Raw genomic sequence first — 27,069 nt, forward strand, 5'->3', positions numbered from 1 at the left:
TTGAGAGATTTGCCTGGAATCACCATCTCTCATGACAACTCTTGGCGTGGCATATATCCCAATATTTCTTCTCTGTCCAGTTTTGATTCCATTGTGGCTTAAACAATGTGGATCAGGAACAACTTTTCTTAGTCCCATAAAAAATATATCAGGGTTGTACAAAATTTCAGTCAAATCACGAACCATGTGTTCGAGCATAAAGAATTACCAAATTACTTTTGGGCAACTTGGGGCCCTGCAACAATGCAAAAGAAATGTCTTAATTTTTGATGGGATCCTAATCTGGACCAATTCACAGAACACATTTGTTTGAACCCGGTGAACCACTGCAAACACAGTTTAGGTTCATATGTGATGGATTTGAGATCAGGTTGCCTTCAGTTGTTACTATGGATGTATCCGCATGAAACACAAATCATAGTTCTTTTACTTGCAATGAAGTTTTGTAATTAGATTCAGTTTTTGGCCCCACAGTGGTGCTAAAATATGGACCTGATGCATGGCTTCATATGATTTTACATCTAACGTAGCTGAAATCAACATTGATAGACAAATCAGAACTTTTTGCACAAAACCAAATCATAAGATCTAAGGATTTTTACCAATATAATCCAAAAAACTTGAACTCAGCACAAAAATCCTACTGGACATTATTGTGTGCAACTCTCCAGACAGACCAAGCCATGTTACCATTTTTCTCAATAGGTAGACAGGAAAAATCAGTTGGTAAAGTTTGGTATTAAAGTGGCACAAAATCAAAGGAACTAGTTTTCTAAAAAAAACTAATTGCATCTGTTTTACCTGAAATCATAAGGCTATCTTTATGAATGCACTCTTCCATTATAGTCAGTTCTGGAAATTTCTGGCATTCTCATGACACAAGATAATATCTGTGTCATATTCTCAAGAATCTTCACGGTATTCACATTAAGAGATCACCAAGTCAAAGTAGATAGCGGATTTGAGGAATGAATTCTTATGGATCATATGGAGGATAAAGGATAAAGCTGTTCTTATATAACAAGTTTATTACCAAACTTGATTGCAGGAAATACGACTTCAGCAACAGAGTGGTCAATGTCTGGAATACTCTACCTGACTCTGTAGTTTCTTCCCCAAACCCCAAAAACTTTAACCTTAGACTGTCTACTATTGACCTCACCCCTTTCCTAAGAGGTCTGTAGGGGGCGTGCATAAGCGCACCAACGTGCATACCGTCCCTGTCCAGACTTTCCAAACATTTTGTTTTATAGATCCAGGAAGTGTTCTATCCAGAAGATAGTAGGCAGGGCACTGTTAAATTCAGGTACAAAGGTCTGATTTATTTTCTTAATCCTCTTGGAACCAGAACGTTCTGTACTAAATTACTAATTCAGAAATAAGGAAAGTTAACAAAATCTGACCTTTGCAGACATTTTAATGTATATTCAAGTAATGCCAAAACATAAATAATTGCAACATATATAGCTTCAATGCATTTAACAGAATCAATGCAACTATTACAACAATGTAAGATTTTTACAGAGAAAGTCCAAATTATGGGAAACGAAACACACAAAGCAGTTTATTTCATCATATACATACTTTTAGACAGCACAGGAGAGCTGCTCCTTCTTTGTGCTTGGAGAAACTTTTAAACCACCAGGCTTTCTGCCCAATTATTTTCTATTTGCATTTAAATATGTAAAAAATATTAAACATAAGGATGCCAAAAAAACCTGCATAGTGATATTAGCAATTTCCTTGGAAAGGCCCCATACTTAAAGAGGATATTTTGCACATTTTTCAATGCAGGACCAATAATTTTTTTAAAACTTGAATCTTGTTTATGATGTTTTCTACCCCCCCCCCTTTTTTTTTTAAAGTATAGATGGATGAATATCTAAGTGTTGTGGTGGGGTTTAAAACATCAAATATTTGTTTTTGTGGAGCAAACTTTTGTGGAAAATATGCAGATGTCCATCTTAACGTGTTGGTCATTAATTTTCCTACTTTTATCTGTTTTATCTTCTGTGGAATGAGTGGGTTTTTTTTTGTTTTTGCATTTTCTAGAATCACTATCTAAAAACAGTCTATCCTGTATGGGTCTTAGATAAGATTTCACTGTCAGAAATGAGTTTTTGTAATTGACTATATTTACCATCGCAGTCATTGGGCAAAAATGGCTAAGATACTATCAAAATATCAAGAGTTGGGATTGATAATTCTATACCTTACATTTGCTTTTTGAAGTAAAAATATATCAAAAAAGATCTTAGATTTATGCTATTTTATCAATATTTGAAGTCCATCATCAAAAATATGAATTATAGGAATTTAGAAAAATTAAATATGCAGAGTAAAAACTTAAAATAGACTTTTCTCAAGGTAGTATTATAGTTCATGTTGTAAAGAGACAAATTTGTTTTTTAAACCAAATTAAACTGCATTGCCAAAATATGCACATTTCTTTGTGTATTTCAGCCATGACTTACTTTTCAAAACACTTTTTCCAGGGAGCAATGGTAAAATTTGGTTCAGTAAATGCAATTACTGAAATTACAATGTAAGGAAACTTATGAGTCTATTATAAAGGAAGAACCAATTTAACTTTCTATCAAGTATTTAAAAACCTGTGTTTTAATTTAGTCTGTTAAATTATCTGTAATAATTGTAGGCAAAGTAAAACACATTTCCAGTTAAGTCAAGCTACTTGACAGCAGACACTTCAAAAATTAAAATCCAAGAAAAAAATCATCTCGTTTATCAGAATAATGAAAATATTCCACTGTATAATTTGTATCTTTGATTAATTTCCAAATCTTTGCAAGATAGAACCACTTACAGATACTGAGAATGGGCTAAATATACATAACAGTGACAAGATGAAGATAGGGAAGAACTGTAACATAAGAAAGGATTGCAAATACATGGCACATCTCCTTCAGCCCGTAATGGTCATAAAATCTAATGCAAATTAAGATCAACAAATAAAATCTGCCATATTTTATTATTTAAAGTCATTGTGATTGGCTAGATAAATGTGAAAACGTGGGAAATTGCTTGTATTTAACGAAACTATAAAAGGGTACCAATTTTAAAACTAAGTTAAGGCTTGACTGTAGAGAAGGTCAAAAAGGAACATCAGGATTTGCTAAGTTTAGTGGAAGATGCTTCAAGTAATTGTTTTCAGATGAGTTTATAAGAACCAATTTATATATTTTAAAATTAGCATTCTACTATAAACAGACCATATTCTCTGATACCTGTTTTCTAAAATATTATGCATATTAAACACTTGACTAACACTGGGGTAAAATACTAATTTGCACCTTCTTGCGCTGCAGTGTACCTTGGTATTTAGGTAGAGATACTAAAAATCCCATGCACATATTCTTGAAAAGAAAATATATGGAAGATACTGAGGCTTGGCCTAACTTGTAGTACAAAGAAAAAAAATCTAAGATTAACTGAAATGTCAAAGAGATGAATAAAACTAGTGACAATTGTTCAAAGGGCTAATAACCCAAAGACCAGTATTTCAATCTGCAGTGTCCATTTAATGCAGCATATTCACAATTCATGTAAACAAGAGTAGCAAGATTCCAATTCAAATGGGAACGTACATAAATGTCAAGTTAAATTACACTGCTATTTTTAAATTCATCTTTCTATATTATCAACAGAATATTACCACCTGTAATGAAGGAGACGAAAAACCAATTTGACCCAGTCTAATTACATTCCTAAAACCAGAACCCTCTGAATTTTATCAGTATTTTTATCAGTATATGCCACTTGCTCAAAGTATGACCTAGTATATTGAAATGACAAATATTAACACAGAGGAATGACCTTAAGAAATCATTCTGGATTGATCCACAGTGGAAAAGATCAAGTTTCAAGCATGGGCTTCTGATGGGAGGAAGAAAGAGAAGCACTACCTACTATGCCTTTCAACTGCCTGTGCCCTTTATATGATGTTGCAGAAGGTACTTATCCCAGTGTTTTGAAGGGCACATGAAATGGAGGAATAGGCCAAAATAGCTTTCCCATCTTTTGTTCAACAGAAGCTTCAATATAAGTTCTCAAGATAAGAATTCTGGAACAAAGGCATAAAATGTAATTCGGTCAACCACAGAATACCTCAGTTGTCTTGGGGTTTTGTGTCCAAAAGAGAAATATTAAAATACAAGGTGGCATCTGCAATAGTGGGAAAACTAATGTCTTCCTTAGTAGCAGGAAAGGCCCACTTTTGAAACATTGTTACTCTGTCTTCCATGTTTGAGATTACACATATGATACCTAACCTGTAATAATTCACCCTCATAGTTGGGAATGCAGCTTTTCCTTCATAGCTATGATTAAAGTACACTGAATTCAGAAAGAACTGAAGAACAACATTTAACCCTGTTTGTATATTTACAGAGAGCTGTGAATGAATTCAAGACTAAAATAGTCCTGCTGATGTACTGAATCCCTCAGCTATTATCATGGCACTTCTGAGCCAAAAAACACAAACAGTTCATGACAGAAAATGAAAGTAAAGAAATAAACACAAAGGTCTGTAAAGACATCTCCCATTTTGCTGTAAGTGTCCATGGAACGACTAATTACTTCTGCAGGGATCCCAGACAGTAAAAGAGCAGCAGTTAATACTGTAGTTTTTGTCTTCTTTTCACTCTGTGCAAAAAAAAAAGAAAGTTTAATTTTTCAGAACTTTCATCTTAAAGCATCTTATTTCATTTTAAATGTTATAGAACCTTCTTCTTCTCCCACAATTTGTTCCAAATAAGGAAACAATTAGCCTAGGATCACCAAAACAACTCTATGGTTGATGGAGAACATGAATCTCCCAGGTCTAAGTCTATCACATCAGTCATCACTAAAGTGAATCCTTCATCCTTGGTCACTGAAAATTAGAAATGTTAAGGATGCTTACCTTCGGGAAATACTTTGACAGTCCCATATATGCAAGTTGTAAAGTAAGGAATGGAGCAAATATTGACTGTAGAGAAAAAATAAAATAAAAAATTATATACTTTAGCAAATAATCATTAGAAATCATACCAAATAGATGCTTTCAAGGAAAGCTTCTACTTCTTGTAACATTTCAATGATTTGGCTAAAAAAAGAAGCACTTTTTAAAATGCTGCTAATCAAACATATTGCGTTTGATTAAGAAAAAAATGTTTTTTATTTAAGAAAGAAAAAAATATTTTTTCCTTTATGTACACTGAGAGCATATGCACCAAAGACAAATTCCTTGTGCGTCCAATCACACTTGGCCAATAAATAATTCTATTCTATTCCTTTATTCTAATCTAACTCAGGTGTTAAATATATTTAGTCACAGCTATGGAGATGGGTGGAGGATTGTTATCTATGGTAAGTTAAATATTAATATATTAATGATAATTAAACCAGGCCTATCACTTATTTCCAACCCAAAGATCTTTGAGCATCCAGTGCATAATTTTAAAATGCATTAGTTAGGATTACTTTGAAGGGAGCCCAGAATTTATGTTGCTAGGTGAAAAATTTATTAAGTGAGTTTTTCCCCATTTTTTTACTTTTCTGGCCACATTTCTTAAGTGAACCTAGCTTCCCCATTGACTTTGCTTGTGAGAAGTTCACAAATAATCACATGATCTCAGGATACTGAAACCATCATAAATATGAACCAGTTGTCAAGCATCCAAATATCAATCACATGACCATGGGGATGCTGCAGTGTGAAAAATGGTTATAAATCACTTTTCTCAATGCCATTGTAACCTCAAAAGGTCACTAAATGAACTGTTGTAAGTCGAGGACTACCTGTAATAAATTCCAATTCCCTGACATTGTTTCTAGTACAATTACATCGCCATCAGGCACTTCAACAAGTGGTTCATTTATAAAAACTACAGCATCCCATGGTTATGCAATTGACAATGGTGAACTTCACAGCAGGATTCCGACAAATAAAGACAATGGAGAAGCTGGCAGTAAGTTGCAAGTTGTGGACCACAAGTGATTTGCTTAACCATAGTAGAATTGACAATGTAAATCTGCCATGATCATCTGATGTTTTGCTGAACGACAGCATCACTTAGCAATGGAGTGGTCAGTCTCAAATGTGGTTATTGAGGACTACCTGTACTTACTTACATTAAAGATGCTCTGAAGAACAGACTTTCACACAGTTCTTAATAATTACTGCTAGAAACAATAGTTGATTTTATGGATTTGGACCTGAATCTATTTAGCCATGAGAAAATAATTGTTTGGCATAAATACCTCATACATGTACTACTTTACAAGCCTTTCAGCAAGGCAACCAAGACAAAAAAGGGGAGAAAAATGAAAATAAATTTTAAGATTATTTTTTTTAAAACTTACCAAATATTTGCATACAAAAGCTCTAACACCAATGGCAAGGAGTGCACAGCCCACTAATCTAAAAATGTGAAAGGAATCAAATTCCTCCACAATGCTTCCATTTTCTTGACTTGGCTTCTCATTCATCAGCTGGTTTCTAAGCTTCATCGCTTCATCAAACCTTGATAAATACTGATCTAATCCATGCCGTGGTGCTCTCTGTGGAACGTCCAATAGTTCCCCTCTATTGCGTTGCCGGAGCTCACTGCTGTCATCGCTACCAACTTCATGAGTTTTGCTAAATAAGTCTATCTTCTCTCCTTTGTGCTCTGGTAAACTGCTTGTGTGGTCAGCCGTTCCTGATAAGTTGCAGACTGTATCACCAAGCACAATCCGTTTGGAAACAGGAGCAGGAAGGGAAATTGGTTTATCCTGTTCCAATTGAAGCTTAGTTTCTGAATGAGTGTCATCATCTAAAGAGAACAGAACAAAAACCGAAATCATACCACAAATTTGAAGTTGATAACAAATTCTTAGAGACGTAGGATAAAGTATAGGATATCAACAAATGATATGAGGCTTCAATTAACCAGTCCTCTTCCACATAACCACATTTAAAATTCATTCTTTCCCATGTGCACTTCTTTAAAATATAAATATATTATAAATTCCCCACAATCACAACAGATTCAGCAGAGGAAAGTACACGAGGTCCTTGATTTGAAGGTGGAAAATGGTGATCATGTGATGCAGGGACACTGAAATAGGCATAAATATATGGCAATTATCAAGTACCCAAATTTTGATCACTGAGGGAATTGCGATGGCCATAAGTAAGAAGAACAGTCATATTTTTTCAGTATTATCATAACTTCAAATATTTGTTAAATGAATGGTTGTAAATGGACTGTGTTATTGTATGTATGTTCAACAATGTTTTCTGCATAGAATAGGGAATTGTGCCACGTAATAAATCTTTTAGACATTAATAATGTAGCTTTTTCTAATCCATTTATCTATAGCTCTCAGAGACATTAGCAAATATATTTATGCAGTAAATTTTAGAAGTGCATCCCAATCTGAAAAAGATGACAACTGTTGAAATATAAAAGAACACAGATATACACTCATAAACATTGGTGGTTTTTTTACAACTCCCTCAATTTTTCTCTTGCTTCTCAAAGAATCATATGCCCTACACTAAATGTTCCATTATCAATAATAATGAGAAGCCACAGAAATTATCTGTTTGTACATCTTAAATGTCATTATAAAGCAATATTGTATGCAAAAATACAGTGGTGCATAGCATTCGATTGCTCAAAAGAAATGAATAAATCATCTCTTAATAACAGTTTTACATTGGCTTATTTGTGCATTGAAAAAAATATTTAAAATATCAACAGTAATCATATATTGTACTGCCTAGAGAGTTGGACTAGTCACTCATTCCCATATTCTACTAACTATAGAATTCTACTAACTACAGAATTAAGATATTCTCTAAGCATGCTTAGAAAACCTCATGGTCACCTTTAATGCATCTGCAGCCCACAATGAAGTCATCTTAAAATGATATCTATTCTGTCAGAGAATACTTACTTGGCTTACATAATTTTGATCTGTATAGATAATAGACAGATCATGGTATATGAACATATTTTCCAAGATCTTCTTTACTGCTGATTTCTTTACTGTTGATGGTTGACCCAAAATGCAGAAACTATCCATCACTGCAATAATCTTCTAAGGCTGGTTACTCTATCTGATATCATTTGGTCTTCTTTATATTTAATTTTAATCTCATTTTTCTACTAGGGTACAAGTAGTCCTCCACTTATAACCATTCGTTTAGTGATTATTTGAAGTTACAAACGGTACTAAAAAGTGACTTATGACTGGTTTTCACATGTACAACCATTGTAGCATCCCTATGGTCACACAATCAAAATTCAGACACCTGGCAACTGGCATGTATTTATGGCAGTTGCACTGTCCCAGGGACATCTGTTCACCATCTATAACCTTCCCAGCAGGCTCCCAACAAAGTCAAGTGGGGGAAGCCAGATTCATTTAAAACTCACCATTCATTTAACAACTGCAGTGATTCACTTAGTGATTATGGCAAAAAAAGGTCATAAAATTGGGGCAAAAGTCACTTTACGAATGTCTTGCTTAGCAATGGAAATTTTAGCCTCAGTTGTGGTTAAGTCAGGGACTACCTTATTTGATTATTAGAGCTTGCAGATCCTTTGCATTTTCAGCTGCAAGGGCAGTGCCCTTACCGTAGCATCCATTGCTACTGGCAAGGCTAAAAACATAATAATTCTCTTACAAATCTCAACTCCTTTGCCAAATTTAACATAGCAACTAAGATACCCCCAATTACGCTAAAAAAATGCTATTCATTAACGTAAGGTTTTCTTGTTTGGGTGAACTCACAGACATTGCGTTTTCCATTCAAATTTGACTTTCTTCCCAAAATGAGAATGTGGTTCCCGAACAACCTACACAATATAACTATTTGACTGTGACGGTCCCATTTAAACAAATAATGGGTTTAAAACGTATCAGAAAGCAACTCCATTAAATTTCCATTATCCAAGAATGGCGACACCTTTTATATTTGAGAAGCTCGAAGCGCCAAATAGCTGGCCGCTACCTTAAGTCAGCCGTTTCCAGTGTTGCTGGAAACAAAAGTTTTGCTGCAAAAAAAAAAAAAAGCCAGATTTTTAACCTCGGGGCAGGGGGCGAGGAACCGGGAGGGAGGGTTGGAGAAGACGGAGGACAAGGGCCCCTCGCCTCCCTCCGGCCGAGGCCTCCTGGGCTTTCGTCGCCCGGGGCCCCCCGATCCCAGGCCACGCCCCGTCCTCACCCGCCTTCGGCCGATGGAAACCCATGATGCGATTGATCCGCTCCTCCGAATTCATCAGGAGCTTTCGGCGGCGAATTTCGGCCCGCCGCTGAGAGGCTGTGAGTCCGCTTAGCGGTGGGGAAGACCCGCCGGTTCCTTCATGGTGACTGATATCACACCCTTCCCCTTCCATAGGATCCGGCTCCATGACCCGCCGCTCGCCGAAAGAGCCGCGACCACCTTCGAGGCTTTTCTCTCCTCAAGTAATACAATGGAAATCACCAAGGTCCCCCGCTCTGACAGCCGCTCTTTAACGCGCAAGCGCAACTAACGCCATTTGAGGACCGCCTTCATACGCTGAAACGAGCGACGCCATCTTAGATGAGGGTCTTCCTGTTAGAGCAAAAACGGCAGCGCGGTGACGGCGGCAAGTTTAAAGCCGTTGTAACAGAAGCTGCCGACCCTAGCAAAGATGGCGGCAAAGGCTTCGGGAGTGAAGCGGGTGAAAAGGGCTGAAGTTGAGTATGATCTCATCGGTTAGGAAAAAAATCATAATCGGTTCCGTCACCATCAGCTCCGGGCTGCTTCCGGTGGGGCTCCGCGTATTTCCATTGGTAGCCAGTTGATAGCGGAAGTTAATGATTTATCCCCCAAATAATTAAGAAAATACCAAAATTGTTTTCCATTCTAATCCCAAAAATATTTGCAAGGAACGGACAATATTGCCGCTAAGCTAAAGTCAAACCACAAGGTATCTTCCAAATACCGTATAGCTGATTTTTATCTCTCTAGAATCTAGATAGATATATCTCATTCCTTGGCCTGGAGATAAATATTAAAGGCCTATTTTAATGTAATAAGACACCATGGATAGATATTAGAGATTTTTGATAATGCGACCCAATTATAAAAGAACTCTATTCAGAATTTAATAAACTGTTAGTTATGATCTTGACAGTATTTAGGCAAGGATTTTGTTTTCCTAGCCTTCGGCTTGCATATGTTTATTTTAATTATTCTATTCTTCATCTTTTATATTGAGCTTTTTTAATGATTTTGTGCTAGAGTTGTTTTCTATTAAAATGATTTAGATTTATTTGGTGTAATTGAATTTTTTTTTTTACTGAGCTATATATAGAGCTAATGTCATTTAAATAAAAATGCAACAAATGTAATGTTTTGTAACACTTTAGGATGTAAGTGGTTAGGAATGGTTTATTATTAATTTTGAGTGCTACAAATAAGATCCAATATAAAGGCATGGTTTGGAATAAAGAATGGTGAGACAAAGTAAGAGGAAGTGGAAGCAGGAATGTTGGGAGAAAAAGATAATGTTGGAATGCTTGATTTTAAGGGGAAATAAAGCTGAGCATAGCTAAAGCATGTTATCTAGGATTTTAATAAATTCAATAATAAGTGTTACCAGTGTCAGAAGGAGCTAATGGGGAAAAGCTCAGCCTAGAACAGGGGTTGAAATTAATTTTCCCAATGGGCTACATGAGAAACTGGGAATGTGTAGGTGCATAGGCACACATAAATTGAAAAACAAATTGCAATCACCTTCAAAATGAAAGCAATGCAGTTATATTGTGTGTATGACCTACCCTTATTTACATATTATTTCTAATTTCTGGAGGTCTGGCTTAGAGGAAAGGGTTTTAAAAGAATTTAGCAAACAATTTCAAAGAGAAAAAAAGGGAGGACAATTAAGTCAGTGGGGCTAATAAAGAGAAAAAGACAAATTTGAAAAGTAAATTATGTTAGGATCAAGGGCATTTGGATGTATCATAACATTAATCATTGCTCCTTTGGTATTAATATGATCGCATGAACGTACGGAAGGAGATGTTCGTACGGAAGAACGTACGGAAGAAGTTCAGATATTGCATCACATCTTATGTTTCATTTTTTTGACAAAATCTTGGCTTGTTAAAAAAAACTCCACAAAAAAGGTCAGGTAACTCAGAATAGTAGAATACACTAAAAAAATAACATTTCAGAATGAGCTGAGGAAAAGATACGTATAACAAAAAGGGCTTTTTGGATGCTTTCAAAATAACATTCACTATAATAGCTGCTCAATAAAGAAGTTCAGATATTAACAGATAGAAAAGAAAGCTACTCAACTTGGTATCAGACTCAACAAAAAAAATGTTTCACCAAGAAACTGATGGGCAAAATTGAAGTTTGAGTTCAACAGAAAGAGGATGTTTGCATCCGAATGTGCAGAAATGAATAGATTAACATTGGAAATTAAAGGGAAAGAAGAATCTGAATATTACATGGTATGGGATTTATTTTATCAATGGTTAGAAAACAAAATAAATTGAAATGGATTAGATGAATATATAAAAAATAAGATTGTTAAAAATAGATATATTGGATATTATATGTAATGTGATTGTTATTTTATTGATAAGAATATTAACCATAAACTGAAAGCACATAAAACATGTACCTAATTGACACATGGTTGAAATGAAATGGATTAATTGTATATTAAAATGTATATTTAAAAAATTGTATATTAAAAAAAAAAAAAGATGTTTGCACCCAAGGTTATTGAACGAACTAACTACAATCTAGATCAGGGCTGTCAAACTCATGGCCCACAGGCCAGATGCCTCACACTGGCCATGCCCACACCTGGTTTAGTGAAGGAGAAAAAAGTCGTGATAGGTCACATGATGCAGCCATGACACCATGAGTTTGATACCCCTGAGGTAGATGTATCTGTATCTAATTTTTGCCTATACCTTCTTTTCAGAAAGCTGGCTTATTCTGTTGGAAAATCTGGAAATTACTAAAGTGCCAGATGGCTGCAGAATAAATATTGCTTATCTTTTAAAAAATCAGCATTTTCAATATTCCAATGCTGAGATTCTAGAGTAGATAATAAAAAGCTACTGTGGTAATTGCCAGATGCTAGCATGGATTTGATAAAAACAAATTCTGCTCTAATAAACTAATCAATTCCAATCTAACAATTCCAATTCCAATCTAACAACTTCCTTAATAGATTATTAAAATGCTGTTGAGAAAATATGCTTTGAGTTAAAGGAAGTTTTTGATAAAGACTCCCACATTATGAATAGCAAGCTAATTTAAAGTGGGCTCCATGGCATGAAAATAGCTGACTTGAAAATTGTACTCAGAAAATGCTTATTAAAATTTTGTTCTTTAGATTTTGAGGTATCAACTGGAATACCAGTAGGAATTCTGTGTCTTCTAATTTTAATTATTTTCTTTAATGATTTGGTTTTAAAGATCTGTGTACAATTATATTTTTAGCCAAGGGTTGTGAATTGTTTGACTGGTGTAATACATTAGTGATTATGGTCCAAAAATATAGGATAAGGGCAAAAATAATGATCCGTTTTACATGTCATTCAAATGTAGTTTTTATTACTTTCCATTTTTTAAATTTCCCCCCGTTTCACATTAAACAGTGAAGATAAATAATATACTACATATAACTGATAAAAATCCTCCAAGCCAAACTGAATTAATGATTTTATAGATATGCGTTGATAACAAAGAAGTGGTTTGCTATTTTGTGAGATAACTTCCCTTTAAGACCTTGTTTTCCCTTAAAGTTCCCTGTCCAGTTCTCATCAGAGTCAGGCCTCTCAACCAAGTTAGTTACCCAAATGCTTTCAGTGCTAAGACTTGATTGACAGTAGCTGTAATATTTTGCTTATAACTAAATGTGTTTCCTGGATACAGGACAGGATGATTTAAGTAATTATAATGAACAAGCTATTATATGCAGTCAGAAAAAGCTGGCTGAGCTACCTTTGAAAAAATAATAAAATACTTCCAAAAATGTTAATCTTTCATGAAAAATTGAGCTAATTTAACAAGATACTATACTATTCCAAATAAATACTGAAGTTTTTAATTTACTTTCCAAAGTTTTTATGTACACAGATGTACTGGTTAGAATTGTGGACAGATTAAGATATATTTTCTGATATTGTGTATCCCTCAGAAAAGAGCCTAATGTGATTATTGAAATTTAAAAAATACATTTAGCTTATTTAAGTTGATTAGCTGCAATTCTCAGAGAAGCATTCTAATTAATAGTCAGACCATCATGTTTTAGTCAATGATCCAGCGATTCTTTACATTATAATTCTGCATATTTATTTAAACTATTTGCTGAATGTGAAGTTTACCACATCAGAAGAATTAATCTTACTTGCTTCTGGTAAAAATACATTAAAATGTTTGTATTTCAATCTACAATTTGCACTGCATTTAAACAGCATTAATCCCCAGGTCTAATCATTCATAGAAGTATCTCTTTATGTACTGAAAATCATTTTATCCATTAAATGGTCAGATAGTCTCTGCATGTTCCATTTTGTTTATAAAAACATTGATAAAATTCTATGCAAGCTCTTTCAATTAATTTTATTGAGTAGCCAAATTTGATAAATTAGCACAGCTAAAATAAGCATTTGCATGTGTTACAAATGACTTTTTACAGGAATAAAACAGTGAAAATTACAAACTGTAAAAAGGGGAACAAAACCTCGCCTTCAAGTCAGAAGAGCAAGGTTTACAATTGCACACTAAAGATCAATGTCTGAGTTCAGAAAACAAGGATTAATATTACAATATTTTACACTACTTTACAAAATCAAATTGACTAAGAATTTAATATGTAGTGAAGAGAAGGCTTGTCACATTTGATGGTCCCTTAATATGTTAAATTAACCTTGAATAAACAAGTTTTTCCACATTATTGCAAAACAATCAGGATTTATTCAAATGCAAATTAAGTTACAGAAAAGTAAATGCTAATATGTTGTTGCACGATCAAATCTAGAATATTGGTAAATCATACTAATTATTCTTTAAAATCTTGAACTAGAAAAATAGAGAACATTTGCTGGTGACTGCCATGCTGAGATGGGAGCATCGAGGCTACTCTTGCTTACTTATGTTATTAAAGAACCTAAGACATATATAAATTGTGATTTAACATTTATACATGGATTTGCCCTGGATTTCTTAAGAAGTTGAGGAGGATATCAATTTTCTCCTCAGAAAGAATTAGAAAATTCACTTCTATTTCAAAGTGCCTGAGCATTCTAACAGTATTCTATCCAAAGAGCATAATATGCTCACAGTTAACATTTTTTTAGTTAGTTAGGGATGTACTCTTGAAATATGTTTATCAGGTTCCATAATTTATTCAAACCCCATTATTTTTATCTTACATAAAGTAGAGCTATGTCTACATCATACCTTTCCCTCCTCTCCATGCAGAAGAATATTTTTACACACAGAAAGGTTAGGCATGGTGCTACTCATCAGGATTTTACCATTAAAGTTCTACAGAATCTGATTAGACCAATTCTCTGCTTCAACTTGAATGTCTGAAGCAAGGAGGAACCCACGGCCAGCATGAGGTGCTAGATACATACTTCCCTGTATCTAATTTTTGCCTATACCTTCTTTTCAGAAAGCTGGCTTATACACAAAGGTTTGTGTATATTTTTTGGAGAAGAGCTAATCAATCCTCCACCACATATTGTATTTTAAAGCACCTGACTGATTTCCATAATTACAAGTGCATATCTCATCATGATTTTATGGTTCTGAATTAGATTACCAATATTTTAAAAAACATTTCAAAATAACTGAACTAAAAAAAAATTAAAACAGTGAAATCAGTTATAAGGTTCCTGAAGTCAGCAGGTAGATTTTGTTTTAGATATCTGAATCATTTTAAAGAAATGATTTTTTTTCTTTCTTTCAGTTGTTCAGCAACCATTTTCTAAAAATCTTCATAAATCACTCCAACAAACTAAATAGGTCATGATGCAGACAGTATTGCTATAACATTTGTTACAATTGCTATTCAGTTGGCAGTTGATAAATACCATAGTTCATGAAAAAAAACTTCACTGGCTTTTTGCACAAATTCTTCAGAGGGGTGTGATTAAATAAATTAAAGCAATGACCAACAAATCAATGCAAATGATTCTACCAAAAACTACCAGGAAGGATTTGCAGCAGAAAAATACTCAATTTTTTTTTTTTGGGGGGGGTGAAGTAAAGAGCAATGTAGAAACAATGATTGCCATAATATACCACCACACTTCCTTCTGTTTTACAAATGTCAATACACTTATATTACTTAAATTATAGCAATTTCCAGGGAATCATAAAACTAACATTTATCTTTTATAACTATCCATTATTTGAACATTCTGAATTGAGCAGGGTTCCTGTCTATAGTTTTTCCATTAAAGCCTCAAAATGTTTGAATAGCAAAATTATTACTACTAAATCTGATGCTCCTCTGGATCTCAACAAACTATTAAATACACCACCAATGTATTATTTAACCAGTAAGCATTTTATCAAAACCTCAGCCCATGACAAAAAGATGACTGAAAAAATAATAAAACAATATGAAAATAATGGTTTTTGGTTTACTGTCTGTTCCCCTATTTACTTTCAATGAATTAAGACCAAACACATCATGCTAACAGCCAAGACTAGGATCAATTATTTTTCACTATTTTTTTCAGCTGCATCAGATCTTTTTAAATTTAATTCTTACTTAATATAATGTAATTTAATTAATCTTTCAAGACCTAGAATACTGACACATCCTAAAGGTATTCAAATGAATTATTTGATATTCATTTTAAACCCAAATAGACTACTTCAAGTTTACTTTTGTTCTTATCATAATCAATGTTTAAAAGAAATGGAAACTACACTCATTAAAACTGCAAGTATTTTTGTTCACAATGTATTTTTCATTGTTCCTTTAAAAAGGCAACTTTTAACAAATAATGTATTGTATAATCAAGACAATATAGTTTCCTGGAAACTCAAGTCTTGGAGTTTTTAATTCTAGCAGCAAAACACAAAGCAGAAAAATAAAAATGAAAGGTAAAAAAGTTAGTTTATAAGCATTTCTCCAATATTGCCTTATGCCACAATTACTTACTGTGAAACATTTTTGCAGTAAATTAAAGGCGTCCAACATATTCATATTTATTTTAAAGTTTTAACGTACAACTACACAATAGTGTACTTAAAAATTCCACAGTCCTTTATTTGCTTTTCTTTTTCCTTTTTTTTTTGGGGGGGGGGGGGAGAAGATGGGAAATCACAGTGAGATTTTCATCAACTGCACCAGGCCAACAACTTATAGGAGCATTACAGGAATAAGAGTTCTGCACGGAGGATACATTCCTTTGAGCAGATGAACCATTTAAGAAAAGAGCTCATTTATTCATTTTTTGCTGAATATGCAAAAGAAATTCATAATATGATAATGCAGATTCTGTTCTGTCTTCTATCATGTTTTGTAAGAAACTTGGTTTCCACGGACTCTCATCCCTTCAAAATAAACAGAAGGCCATTATAAGTACATCTTTACATCCTTTATTTCTTTTAGAACTATTCATCATGGTAACTGACTAGCAATGATCATATTTAGTTAACATTTATTGTATGCATAGAATTAATGTTCAATATTTACATTAAAAGAACTTTGTCTATTTTAGACAGTCTAAATTGCTAACAATCCTGCAAATAAATGTTAATGATTTCATAATTCCATTTGCATCATCTTCATTGCCCTCTTCTTTTATTCCTTTCCATGGCATTACTTAATACTTTTGGCTAGTAGTAGGTATTGTTGTTTTTTTGCACTGAATATGCTTTCTGTCTCTGCAAAAAAAAGTGTCTTGTTGTACCAGACATGAACTGAAGGAAGTCTGCAACTTAAGGTACTTACATGCATGCAATTATTAGTATTCAGAAAGGCAATCATGCAGATTTTTTTTCAATCTCTCAATCAAATTTCACAAGCATTCTACTTACTTTAGAATATATAATATAGGAAAGAAAGGCCTTTGCTCCCTTAGCCAGAAAATAAAAGCAAGCACTCTAGATGATTCAGCTGTGTTCAATTCTGGAAGATGTGTCTGTCAAAAACAAACAAAAATGTGGGTAATGATCGAGCAAAAAATATTATAAAATATATTCTCTATTCAGAATACTGAGCAGTATATACATCATGGACTGATTCCACCTTCATGAAGCGACTTCTCCAAGAGTATACTTTTTTCTCTCTATCAGAACACAACGTAGTGTTTCTGGTGTTTTTCGTGAGACAGCACTGGGAGAACACTTAAGCAAATTTAAGATAAAGTAGTCCTCGACTACGACTATATGTTCATTGACCAATCAAACTTACAGTGACACTGGATACAGGGAATTTAATGGCAGGTTCTTGGGAGTTCTGACTGTTGCAATGCCCACAGTCAGAGAACCATGATTTACAACATTCCCTGCTGGTTTCCCACAAGCAAAGTTAATGGGAAGTCCCAGTCAGGCAAGATCTTTGCTTACTGACAGCATCTCGGAATGCCAAAATTGCCATTGCTAGGTGATATAGTCACAAGAGGTCACACTTTATGGCTGCATTGCTTAGCCACAGTAATTATGGTCCCGATTGCTGTCATAAGCCAAGATCTACCTACATAGAAAACCGTAATGTATTACATTAAGTGGGAAAGGAATATCTATTAAAGCAGAAAGTCTGTTCATTCTGAATGGGATATTACACACAAACAAAATGGGAACAGAATTTCATGTATTTTTTATGTACATAACATGGCAAATGGGATGTTACACTGGACTGAAGCATATAGTGCACAAACTGTTTATTTAATGATAACATTTTTGGAAAATTGACTTTAGTTCTTCTAAATTATAAAGTGCAAACTCAAGCATTCATAAGGGTATCTAAAAGCTCTCTGCAGGTCTATTTAAAAAACACTTTAGTTTGCACAACTGGTACTTTGTTGGCCGTGCCTTAATCCTTTTGGGTAGTTCACATTACCTCAAGGAATAGGTAACATGACCTTGACCGATACTTCAACTTAAATTTATTGAGTCAAGTTCAGGTCTTGGCAATTATATTCCTGTTGTTTTCTTGGCAGCAGTATAGTATGGAAATGCCATGTTCTTACCTTTTGATATTTTTTTTAAACTTTGCTTACTGTACAATCTATTCTTAAGATTTCATTATGATCTCCCATCCAGCTGGATCTGACCCCATTTAGCATTTTCAAGACCAGTTTGACTAGATGCTGCCATCTGCTGTAAAGGTATTGTCCTACAACTCTGTAAATCCTTAGTCATTATCATATTCACTGCGCTTGATGAAAATTGTAGTCCAAAATTATGAAGGACTCAGGCTGTCTACCCTTGCTTACTGTGTTATATTCTTACCATATTGTGTGGTATTGATGCATAGTTTGGGGCTCCAAGTACTTGGCTTATAAAGTTCTGTCCACAATTCTTTCCAACCCATAAAAACATGACCTGTATATTCAAACACAGGAATTAGTAAATAATGTATGCATTAAACCTTTACCTCAAACCAAGCTAATAAAGTACTGCTATAAAGCTTTATTTATGGAGAATGAGATGCCTCCTGCTGCTTGTAGTATATATAAAATCCTACTTACAGAGCCAGCATCCATAAGAAAAGCACCATCCCGGTTTAACTTTTCTACAGACAGCTGAAGAATGGGTGGCTGAGGTACTGTTCTGTCACCAATGTTGAGGGCTCCCTAAACAGATAAAATTATTTCTAATAGGCAAATAAAACACCCTGACCGATATCAAGTCTAAAACATACATCATTATCATATATCTATGACATAAAGAAAAATAATTTCCAACCTTATTTTTTAAATAATTGTTAATGTTTCCAGATGAAGTGGTTTGCAAATTTCACACAATTTCTGTTCCTTGCACTATGAAAGGTATTTTCATTTGCAGGAACCAATCAATAGTTGTTCTTGAAAGAAACTTAAATTTAACAATGTTAAATTTTATTATTTTATTACTTGCATGTAATAATATTGTTCCATTTGTTAAAGTACAGGAATGTGTACCATTTAAATTTAGTTCTTTCATATCTATTTGTAATATCAGATATTCTACTTGCATATATTCAATTTTAATGTCCTTTGCAATTTACCCATCATAATTCAATATCTCCATTTAAACACATACAAAAACACTGAATTTGATGGCTAAATAATTTGTATATCAAGCACAAAATTAGACAACTACATACAAAAATAGAAACAGTGTATAACATTTCTGGTACTTGCCAACTAATAATCCAATTTATAAATGTTACAATTTATACTGTATCTTGAAAGCTGTTATATTTATATCTACTCTCAAAGTCTGTCATAATTGCTACCTTCATAATTAATGCCTTCACCTATCATGTCAAATATTGGTCCCTATTTGCAATGTTCTGGATTGTCAATACTCACATAAGTAAATCATCCTCAAGGCTTTGATAGGGAAAAGGAAAAAGTTTTCCTTTTTCCAGACTTCCAAGACTTGAGGTTTAGAAAAAAGAAGACTGACACAGAATGTTGCAGAAAACTGCTCCCTAAATCTGAAAAGCATGGAAATGCATGCCTTTATTATAAAATGTGCACAAAAATTAAACATTTTAGTACAATTTTGTATAATATTTGAGATTGGGAAGATACATCCAATGATTTCCAGACAAATTTAGATGAAGAACTTACCTCATCTGTGAGATTGTCAATTCTATACAGATTGGGATGCATAATAAGCATGAGGTACACTAATGGTTGGCTTTTCACTTGACACATTGTAAAGATGCGTTCATCTAAACGGGTATTTGTTTTACTTTGGAATGCTTTCTGTAAACAAAAGTACAACAGAAAAACAAGACAACTTAAGAGTTATGCATATGTCAAGACCATCAATTCCAACCATACATTTTTTTACTTCATGCATGCAGGAAGTCTGGAAACTTATTCTCAATAAAGAATAGTTTTTCTAAATTTGTTACTGCATATAAATATCTGGAAAAAAATAACGCTAATACTGTAAATGGTTATTATTAATTTTAATAAAATTTACTTAGCCAACTTCTTTCTAAGCCAACTTATTTCTAAGGCAATTTCTATTTTTATTTTTACCTGTTTTAAGAGAGCCAGGATAAACAATGGAAACAGACGTAATGATGCAGGAGCCATAAGACCTGGTTGCTGAATGGTTAGGACAGATGAGCAGTATGCAGAAAGAGAATCTATTACAGCATTCACCAGTGCATCTCGAGCATCACTCAAACTAGCAGAAATTGACCGATCAACAGCTGAAAAGGAACAGAACATAGTCTACTTGATTGTCAAAAAGACAATCGCAATAAAAAGTATTATCAATGAATAAAGACTCACTCACTCAATATCCCTCTCACACACACAGATATCCAACTTACTAAAAAGAATACAAAGCAACACTGTATAGTAACTATAGCTCTTTATGCTGTGGCACAGTTGCCAAGCTTTTTAGGTAGATACATTTTGTAAAGCATCTTTATGCATTCTAGAACAATCTCAACCAAAACATTCATTACCACCAATCTTTAAACTTTGTACAATGATTAGTATCAATGGAATAAAAAAATATTGTGCAATTCAATCCAACAATTCAGCACATACCCATATTGGCTAAAAGGCCCGTAATAGCTTGTACATCAGCTCCTAAATAAACATCACTCAATTGGTTTACAACTGGTAAGCACAGTGTGTGGACACGTATTCTTCTTTCACCTGTTAAAAAAGTAGTTTTTAATAGCATTTAAAATAATTTCAGAATATGCTTCAAAAACTACAATAAATTAATTCTATTGCGGACATGGGGTGAAATGCATTATTCGAACTCATTCTTCTTACAAATTTAAATAGAGACTGCTGTTTTCTAACCAAATTTATGTAAAAGACATTTTACTTTCTGCTTTTTTCAAACCCAAAGTGCCATTTAACACTGAAAGCCATGAGTATCTGCCAATAACCTATAAAGTTCTTAATCATGGAAACTGCAAAAGTCTAAAGACTTTAATAACAACTTTTTTGCGTTATTAAGAGCATGGAGGGTGTGACCTTGAAATGTATAGTGGATGCCACAGGCTGATTACCTTTACTAGATGTATACAGGAGGGCTGACTGAAAGCAGACCACCTGCATATCTGTCAAGCTCTCTTCTACTGACATTTGGACAGCATAGCCTGCATCAGGATTCACGTTTGGCAGAGACAGTAGATCAGTTGACCGTACAAAGAAGTTGCCATGGAAGGTGTGAATTGAAAGGCCTGCAAAAAGAATTATAATGTTTAAAACATTATAATTAAGTTTAAAATGACTAGAATTCATTCTTCAATTTTCCACATATTAGGTTTAAGCACTGTCACTAAGTACTTCTATAAGGTGTCATGCTCAGCTCAAAGCATCAAAGCAGAAGCAATGTGTGGGAAATGAAATTTCTGTATGGCAAACACATCCCATTGTCATAAAGTTTTTGTAGTATTATTCTCAATGTAGTGAGGAACACTATTTCTTTGTGCATACAGAGAGGATTTTACCACATAAAAGGGCAATCTAAATGTAGCCAGTCTCTCTTGAACTGCTTAAGTTGATTAAAACATTCTTAAATAAGTGATGCAAATATATTACAGCGTTATCATTATAAGTCTGTTATGTTTTCAAAAATAGAACTGAATCGGAATTAAAATATGTACCTTTTTTTTACAATAAAGAAGAAATATAGACTTGGGGCTATGTTCTTTTGAATCATGAAAACATTTGAAAACTGTGGTTAAAATAAGCTTAAGTTTAGAAAAATCATCTCATTCATAAATACAAAAGAAAGCTCATTCATGTGTGCAACTCATTTTGCATTACCTGTTGATTCAAGATGTCCTCTTCCCCCCAACCCTCCAAAATCTATCCAAAAAATCTATTCCAAAAAAGAACATTTAAGGCATAAATTTACCTTTGGATTTACAATGCATTCTTTAAAAATCTTCCTAGAAGTACCAATCTGCTTTGATAGGCAGACCAGATTCTCCAAAGACCTGAGCCAATTTATTTAACAATATAAGAAACTCTAGGGAAAGGGGAGGGGAGGGCAGGGGTGAGAGCTGCTTCCACTGCAACCATCCAATACCTTGCTCCTGGGGAACAGGATGCCGTGTTCCCATGATCTTTGAATCAACAATCTCAGATAATTTACACATGTGGAAATAGCCTTCACTGATTATACAATAGGTTATAATATTCTATGACAACTCTTTCCTAAAAGCTCATACATTAAGACTGTAAAGAAAGAATAGTAACTTAAGCAATGCTGAGTATTAAACATAATGTCAGAATTCCAAATTCAGGCTACTTAGAATTTCAGATTTTTACATGCACCTTTTCACTTATTTAAGCAGTTTTGACAATACTTCAATTAACACTGGCATACAAAGTGTCTGACCTTTGGTACATCTTATCCTCATGACGGCTTCAAAGCCAATCTTCCTAGTTAAATATCGCTTTAGTTCCTTCTGTAATTTCTCCACCAGAAGAGGATTGTGTTGATGATGGTAAGCTTGATAATAATGGACACTACCAGCAGAATACCTTGATATACATCCTAAAAAAGTAAATTTATTTCATTTTTGGACTTAGAGTAATATAATATAAAAAACAATGTTTTAAAGTAAGAAAAAGATGCACATTTTTTTCAAGCATTAGGTTAACTATTGAAATGGAATACATTTCTTTCCTAAAGAACAGATTTTTAAACACAATGAACTGGAAATATCATCAAGTACATTATTGACATTTATTGCTCCATCTTTTGATTGTGATGTTTTAGTTTTTACAATTTAAAATCTGTAATTGTAGAAACAAAGTTCATTACAACTTTACTATAGTTGTATACCTTTATTAATCAAGCAGGAAAGAAAGCAAACCAGTAGAACAGGGCTTCTCATGCATACATATAGTTTTATGCAACAGTTTTGATAAAGGATGACCATATTTTATTATAATCATCCCTGCGCAATCTACATCTTTAAACAAAGCATTCCTAAATGGCGAGCAAGAAGAATGTCTTACCTAATGAAGCCAAGTCAGAGTACTGTCCACTAAGAAGAAACAAGTCAACTGCAACCTGCTGTCCTGAGCAATCCAAGGCCAATTTTTTATAGAAGTCAGTAGATGGTGTCAGAGGAACATCCTGGTAAAAGGCAAAATATGCACTTGAAGGGGTGTTTCACTCATACTCATGTTTATGCCACCAACAAAGCAATATTCATCAAAGCACTGAAGCAGCCGCATCCTCCCAAAGGTTTAGCACAGCCTTTTTGTGCCAAATTTCTTCCGTATGCTTGTGTATGCACTGAAGATGCTTTCACCAGGAATGCTGGGTAAAGGGAAGTTGCAGCGTGTGGTTGGTTGAAAAGTGATGTTTTGCTCACAGCCTTACTGTAAGGACAGCATTGTTCAAATATTGATTTACACTGGCTATTGCCTAAAATTTAAAAATGTTAGTAATGTTCAAACTAAAGCAAGGATTTTGTTACAAAATGAATTGAGTCTAGGTTTCCTAGTAGTCAAATTGAAAATGGCCATTTAGGCATTAGGGTCAATGGCCTGTTCAGTATAGCAAATGAAATTACATCATCTATAACAGCCTATATTTGTATTCATCCTGTAGAGATGTTCAAGAATTAGTTTGGTGTAGTGGTTAAGATATCAAGCTAAAACTGAGGAGACTGAGAGAGTTCTAGTCCTGCCTGAGACACAAAACCAGTTGGATGACTTTGAGCCAACCTCTCTCAGCCCTAGGAAGTTGGCAATGGCAAGCCGCTTCTGAAATCTTGCCAAGAAAACTACAGGGATTTGTCCAGACAGTCACCAGAGTAAATGACTTGAAGGGTACACATGCACACCCCAAAAAACCACCTGTCTAAAAATAAATTCTACAGCTGAACTGCTCTACTTTTAGGAAGTTTTCTAATATGCAGTCAAACTCTACCTCCCCGTAACTTAAATCCGTAATTCTTGTAGTGATACAGAACATGTTCTGCAAATTACCTTTTCAGATATGTGAATAGTAGTATTATATTTTCCCTTAGTTTTTTCCCCTCAGGACTAAATATGCCTAGTGCCTTCAAATACATCTTCACACAACAGTTTCTGCTCTGCTGATCATTCTCATTGCCATGTTCTGAACCTGTTCCAGTCTCTAGTGCAGCTCATCCAGGATGGCACATCATTCTTAAATTATAAAACTCAGAATACTATCCAGAACTCAATGCTAAATCTGACCAAAGTAGAATAAAGGAGAACTATAGTTTCCTGTGGTTTAGAAGATATTCTTCTGTTGACAAATTTGCATTTTTGCAGCCCCACTGCAGACTATAACTATTTTTAAAAAGAGCTGTTACAATTTTAAAAAAAAGATTTTAAGAGTCACTTAAAAATCAGGCATAAATTTTGTTTTGCTAACCTTTGTGGATGCTTTTTGGTTAGGCTCTTCCCGTGGTTTGAGTGCACCTGCTCCTAAAGATGGAAGCTGAGTTTGGAAGACAGTAATCCGACCCCCAGTAGGTGACATAAGTTTAAAGGCAGCCTGTAGTGCAGGTCCCAAAGCACTTTGGGTTTCCAAAGATTTAATAAACATCTGAGGCAAAGTTCTCAATAAATCTTGAATCAGCTGAAAGAAATCAAATTTCCATCTTTTTATATGTTATATTTATCCATTTTTATATTATCCAATATTTGAAGCCCACTCTGCAGATTAAAAAAATAAAACTGAAATAAAATCAATAGTAGTACTAAGTGAAAGTTTTTTGTCTAATGTTAAAAATTTATGTACCGATGTACCACCATTGGAAATACCATCCATTATTAGGGTTTCTCCAATGAGGAGACCTTAAATTAATCACTCAGTGGTTGTTTATTTTGTTTATGTATTAAAGAACATGTAACAGCATCATCTCATCTGATAGAATTGAAAGCTTCAAAATTTCAGGTTCCAAGCTTATCAGTATAATAACTGATCAGATGCTTAGAGCTTTAAAAGTTAGTTATACAGAACAGAGGGTGAGAGTGTAGGTTACACAAATGAACCAGAAAGATCAGTAGCTGCCCTCTGACTGTCCTAATCTTGTGTAGATAACTCAGGCACCCTCTTGTCCAATTATGTGGAAAGAGTTTGTTTAGGTGGCTCTTGAGAAGTGGACTGGAGTTACTCTTCACACTGCTGCCTGCCATTTGTGATTTGTCCCATTATTAGGTAATGAACATTTTAACTGAAGTTATTTTGTTCTCAGGCCAAAATATGTTTTAGATATTATTACATGGAACAGGAAAATAATATTTAAAAGTCAATTGCTTAAAATATACACTGCTCAAAAAAATAAAGGGAACACTTAAACAACACAATGTAACTCCAAGTCAATCACACTTCTGTGAAATCAAACTGTCCACTTAGGTAGCAATACTGATTGACAATCAATTTCACATGCTGTTGTGCAAATGGAATAGACAACAGGTAGAAAGCATAGGCAGTTAGCAAGACATCCCCAATAAAGGAGTGGTTCTGCAGGTGGTGACCACAGACCACTTCTCAGTTCCTATGCTTTCTGGCTGATGGTTTGGTCACTTTTGAATGCTGGCGATGCTTTCACTCTAGTGGTAGCATGAGACGGAGTCTACAACCCACACAAGTGGCTCAGGTAGTGCAGCTCATCCAGGATGGCACATCAATGTGAGCTGTGGCAAGAAGGTTTACTGTGTCAGCGTAGTGTCCAGAGCATGGAGGCGCTACCAGGAGACAGGCCAGTGTATCAGGAGACGTGGAGGAGGCCAGCGGGCCACAAATGTGCATGTGGCTGCTCAAATGGTCAGAAACAGACTCCATGAGGGTGGTATGAGGGAGGGCCTGACGTCCACAGGTGGGGGTTGTGCTTACAGCCCAACACCGTGCAGGATGTTTGGCATTTGCCAGAGAACACCAAGATTGGCAAATTTGCCACTGGCACCCTGTGCTCTTCACAGATGAAAGCAGGTTCACACTGAGCACATGTGACAGACGTGACAGGGTCTGGAGACACCATGGAGAACGTTTGCTGCCTGCAACATCCTCCAGCATGACCGGTTTGGCAGTGGGTCAATAATGGTGAGGAGTGGCATTTCTTTAGGGGGCCGCACAGCCCTCCATGTGCTCGCCAGAGGTAGCCTGACTGCCATTCGGTACCGAGATGAGACCCTCAGACCCCTTGTGAGACCATATGCTGGTGCGGTTGGCCCTGGATTCCTCCTAATGCAAGACAATGCTAGACCTCATGTGGCTGGAGTGTGTCAGCAGTTCCTGCAAGACGAAGGCATTGATGCTATGGACTGGCCCGCCCGTTCCCCAGACCTGAATCCAACTGAGCACATCTGGGACATCATGTCCATCCACCAACGCCACGTTGCACCACAGACTGTCCAGGAGTTGGGGGATGCTTTAGTTCAGGTGTGGGAGGAGATCCCTCAGGAGACCATCCGCCACCTCATCAGGAGCATGCCCAGGCATTGTAGGGAGGTCATACAGGCATGTGGAGGCCACACACACTACTGAGCCTCATTTTGACTTGTTTTAAGGACATTACATCAAAGTTGGATCAGCCTGTAGTGTTTTTTTTCCACTTTAATTTTGAGTGTAACTCCAAATCCAGACCTCCATGGGTTGCTAAATTTGATTTCCATTGATAATTTTTGTGTGATTTTGTTGTCAGCACATTCAACTATGTAATGAACAAAGTATTTAATAAGAATATTTCATTCATTCAGATCTAGGATGTCTTATTTTTGTGTTCCCTTTATTTTTTTGAGCAGTGTACTTTTGCTTATACTTACAACATATAATATTCCTCTTACCTCTTTGCTTTCATTTAAATTTACTAATAAGTTTTCCGGCATGGGTATAAACACATCTACAAGATAGATAACAAA

At 34.9% G+C, this 27,069-nt stretch overlaps 2 protein-coding genes across 3 annotated transcripts in view; both read right to left on the minus strand.

Moving 5' to 3' along the window:
- Positions 1 to 1,399: 1,399 nt before the first annotated feature.
- On the minus strand, positions 1,400 to 9,784 carry CAMLG (calcium modulating ligand). 2 transcript variants are annotated; one of them, XM_026687170.2, is made up of 4 exons: positions 9,218 to 9,784; positions 6,364 to 6,815; positions 4,922 to 4,987; positions 1,400 to 4,662 (listed from the first exon to the last, which is right to left on the minus strand). In XM_026687170.2, exons 1-4 carry the CDS (start codon positions 9,402 to 9,404, stop codon positions 4,471 to 4,473), a joined length of 897 nt encoding a protein of 298 aa, XP_026542955.2. In that variant the 5' UTR covers positions 9,405 to 9,784; the 3' UTR covers positions 1,400 to 4,470. The 2 variants fall into 2 exon arrangements, with proteins under 2 accessions (XP_026542955.2, XP_087811415.1); XM_087955289.1 differs by having other exon boundaries at positions 9,080 to 9,532.
- A 3,813-nt stretch (positions 9,785 to 13,597) lies between these two features.
- SEC24A (SEC24 homolog A, COPII component) overlaps positions 13,598 to 27,069 on the minus strand; it is a 39,097-nt gene continuing 25,625 nt past the window's right edge. Inside the window, exons 12-23 of the mRNA XM_026687184.2 lie at positions 26,995 to 27,050; positions 24,578 to 24,784; positions 23,182 to 23,302; positions 22,556 to 22,714; positions 21,216 to 21,389; positions 20,740 to 20,850; positions 20,218 to 20,393; positions 19,798 to 19,935; positions 18,709 to 18,813; positions 18,470 to 18,562; positions 17,054 to 17,157; positions 13,598 to 16,567 (exon numbers count right to left, since the gene is read on the minus strand). Of these exons, the coding sequence (XP_026542969.1) occupies positions 16,453 to 16,567; positions 17,054 to 17,157; positions 18,470 to 18,562; positions 18,709 to 18,813; positions 19,798 to 19,935; positions 20,218 to 20,393; positions 20,740 to 20,850; positions 21,216 to 21,389; positions 22,556 to 22,714; positions 23,182 to 23,302; positions 24,578 to 24,784; positions 26,995 to 27,050 (1,559 nt within the window). The 3' untranslated portion in view covers positions 13,598 to 16,452. The remainder of the gene's footprint in view (positions 16,568 to 17,053; positions 17,158 to 18,469; positions 18,563 to 18,708; positions 18,814 to 19,797; positions 19,936 to 20,217; positions 20,394 to 20,739; positions 20,851 to 21,215; positions 21,390 to 22,555; positions 22,715 to 23,181; positions 23,303 to 24,577; positions 24,785 to 26,994; positions 27,051 to 27,069) is intronic.

Source organism: Notechis scutatus, chromosome 2 (genome assembly GCF_049901735.1).
Source record: "Notechis scutatus isolate UNSWTSFEM ecotype Mainland chromosome 2, rNotScu1.2, whole genome shotgun sequence".
In the NCBI taxonomy this organism is placed as follows: domain Eukaryota; kingdom Metazoa; phylum Chordata; class Lepidosauria; order Squamata; family Elapidae; genus Notechis; species Notechis scutatus.

Bases quoted from the DNA above. Each gene is read 5' to 3' on its own strand.
- CAMLG (XM_087955289.1), bottom strand. From the start codon at position 9,404: ATGGAGCCGGATCCTATGGAAGGGGAAGGGTGTGATATCAGTCACCAT. The intron at 6,816-9,079 runs GTTAAAAATCTG...TGTTCTCTTTAG, and splicing joins TCCTCGCCCCCTGCCCCGAG to ATGATGACACTCATTCAGAA. The intron at 4,663-4,921 runs GTAAGCATCCTT...TTTTTTGCACAG, and splicing joins TGTCAAAGTATTTCCCGAAG to AGTGAAAAGAAGACAAAAAC.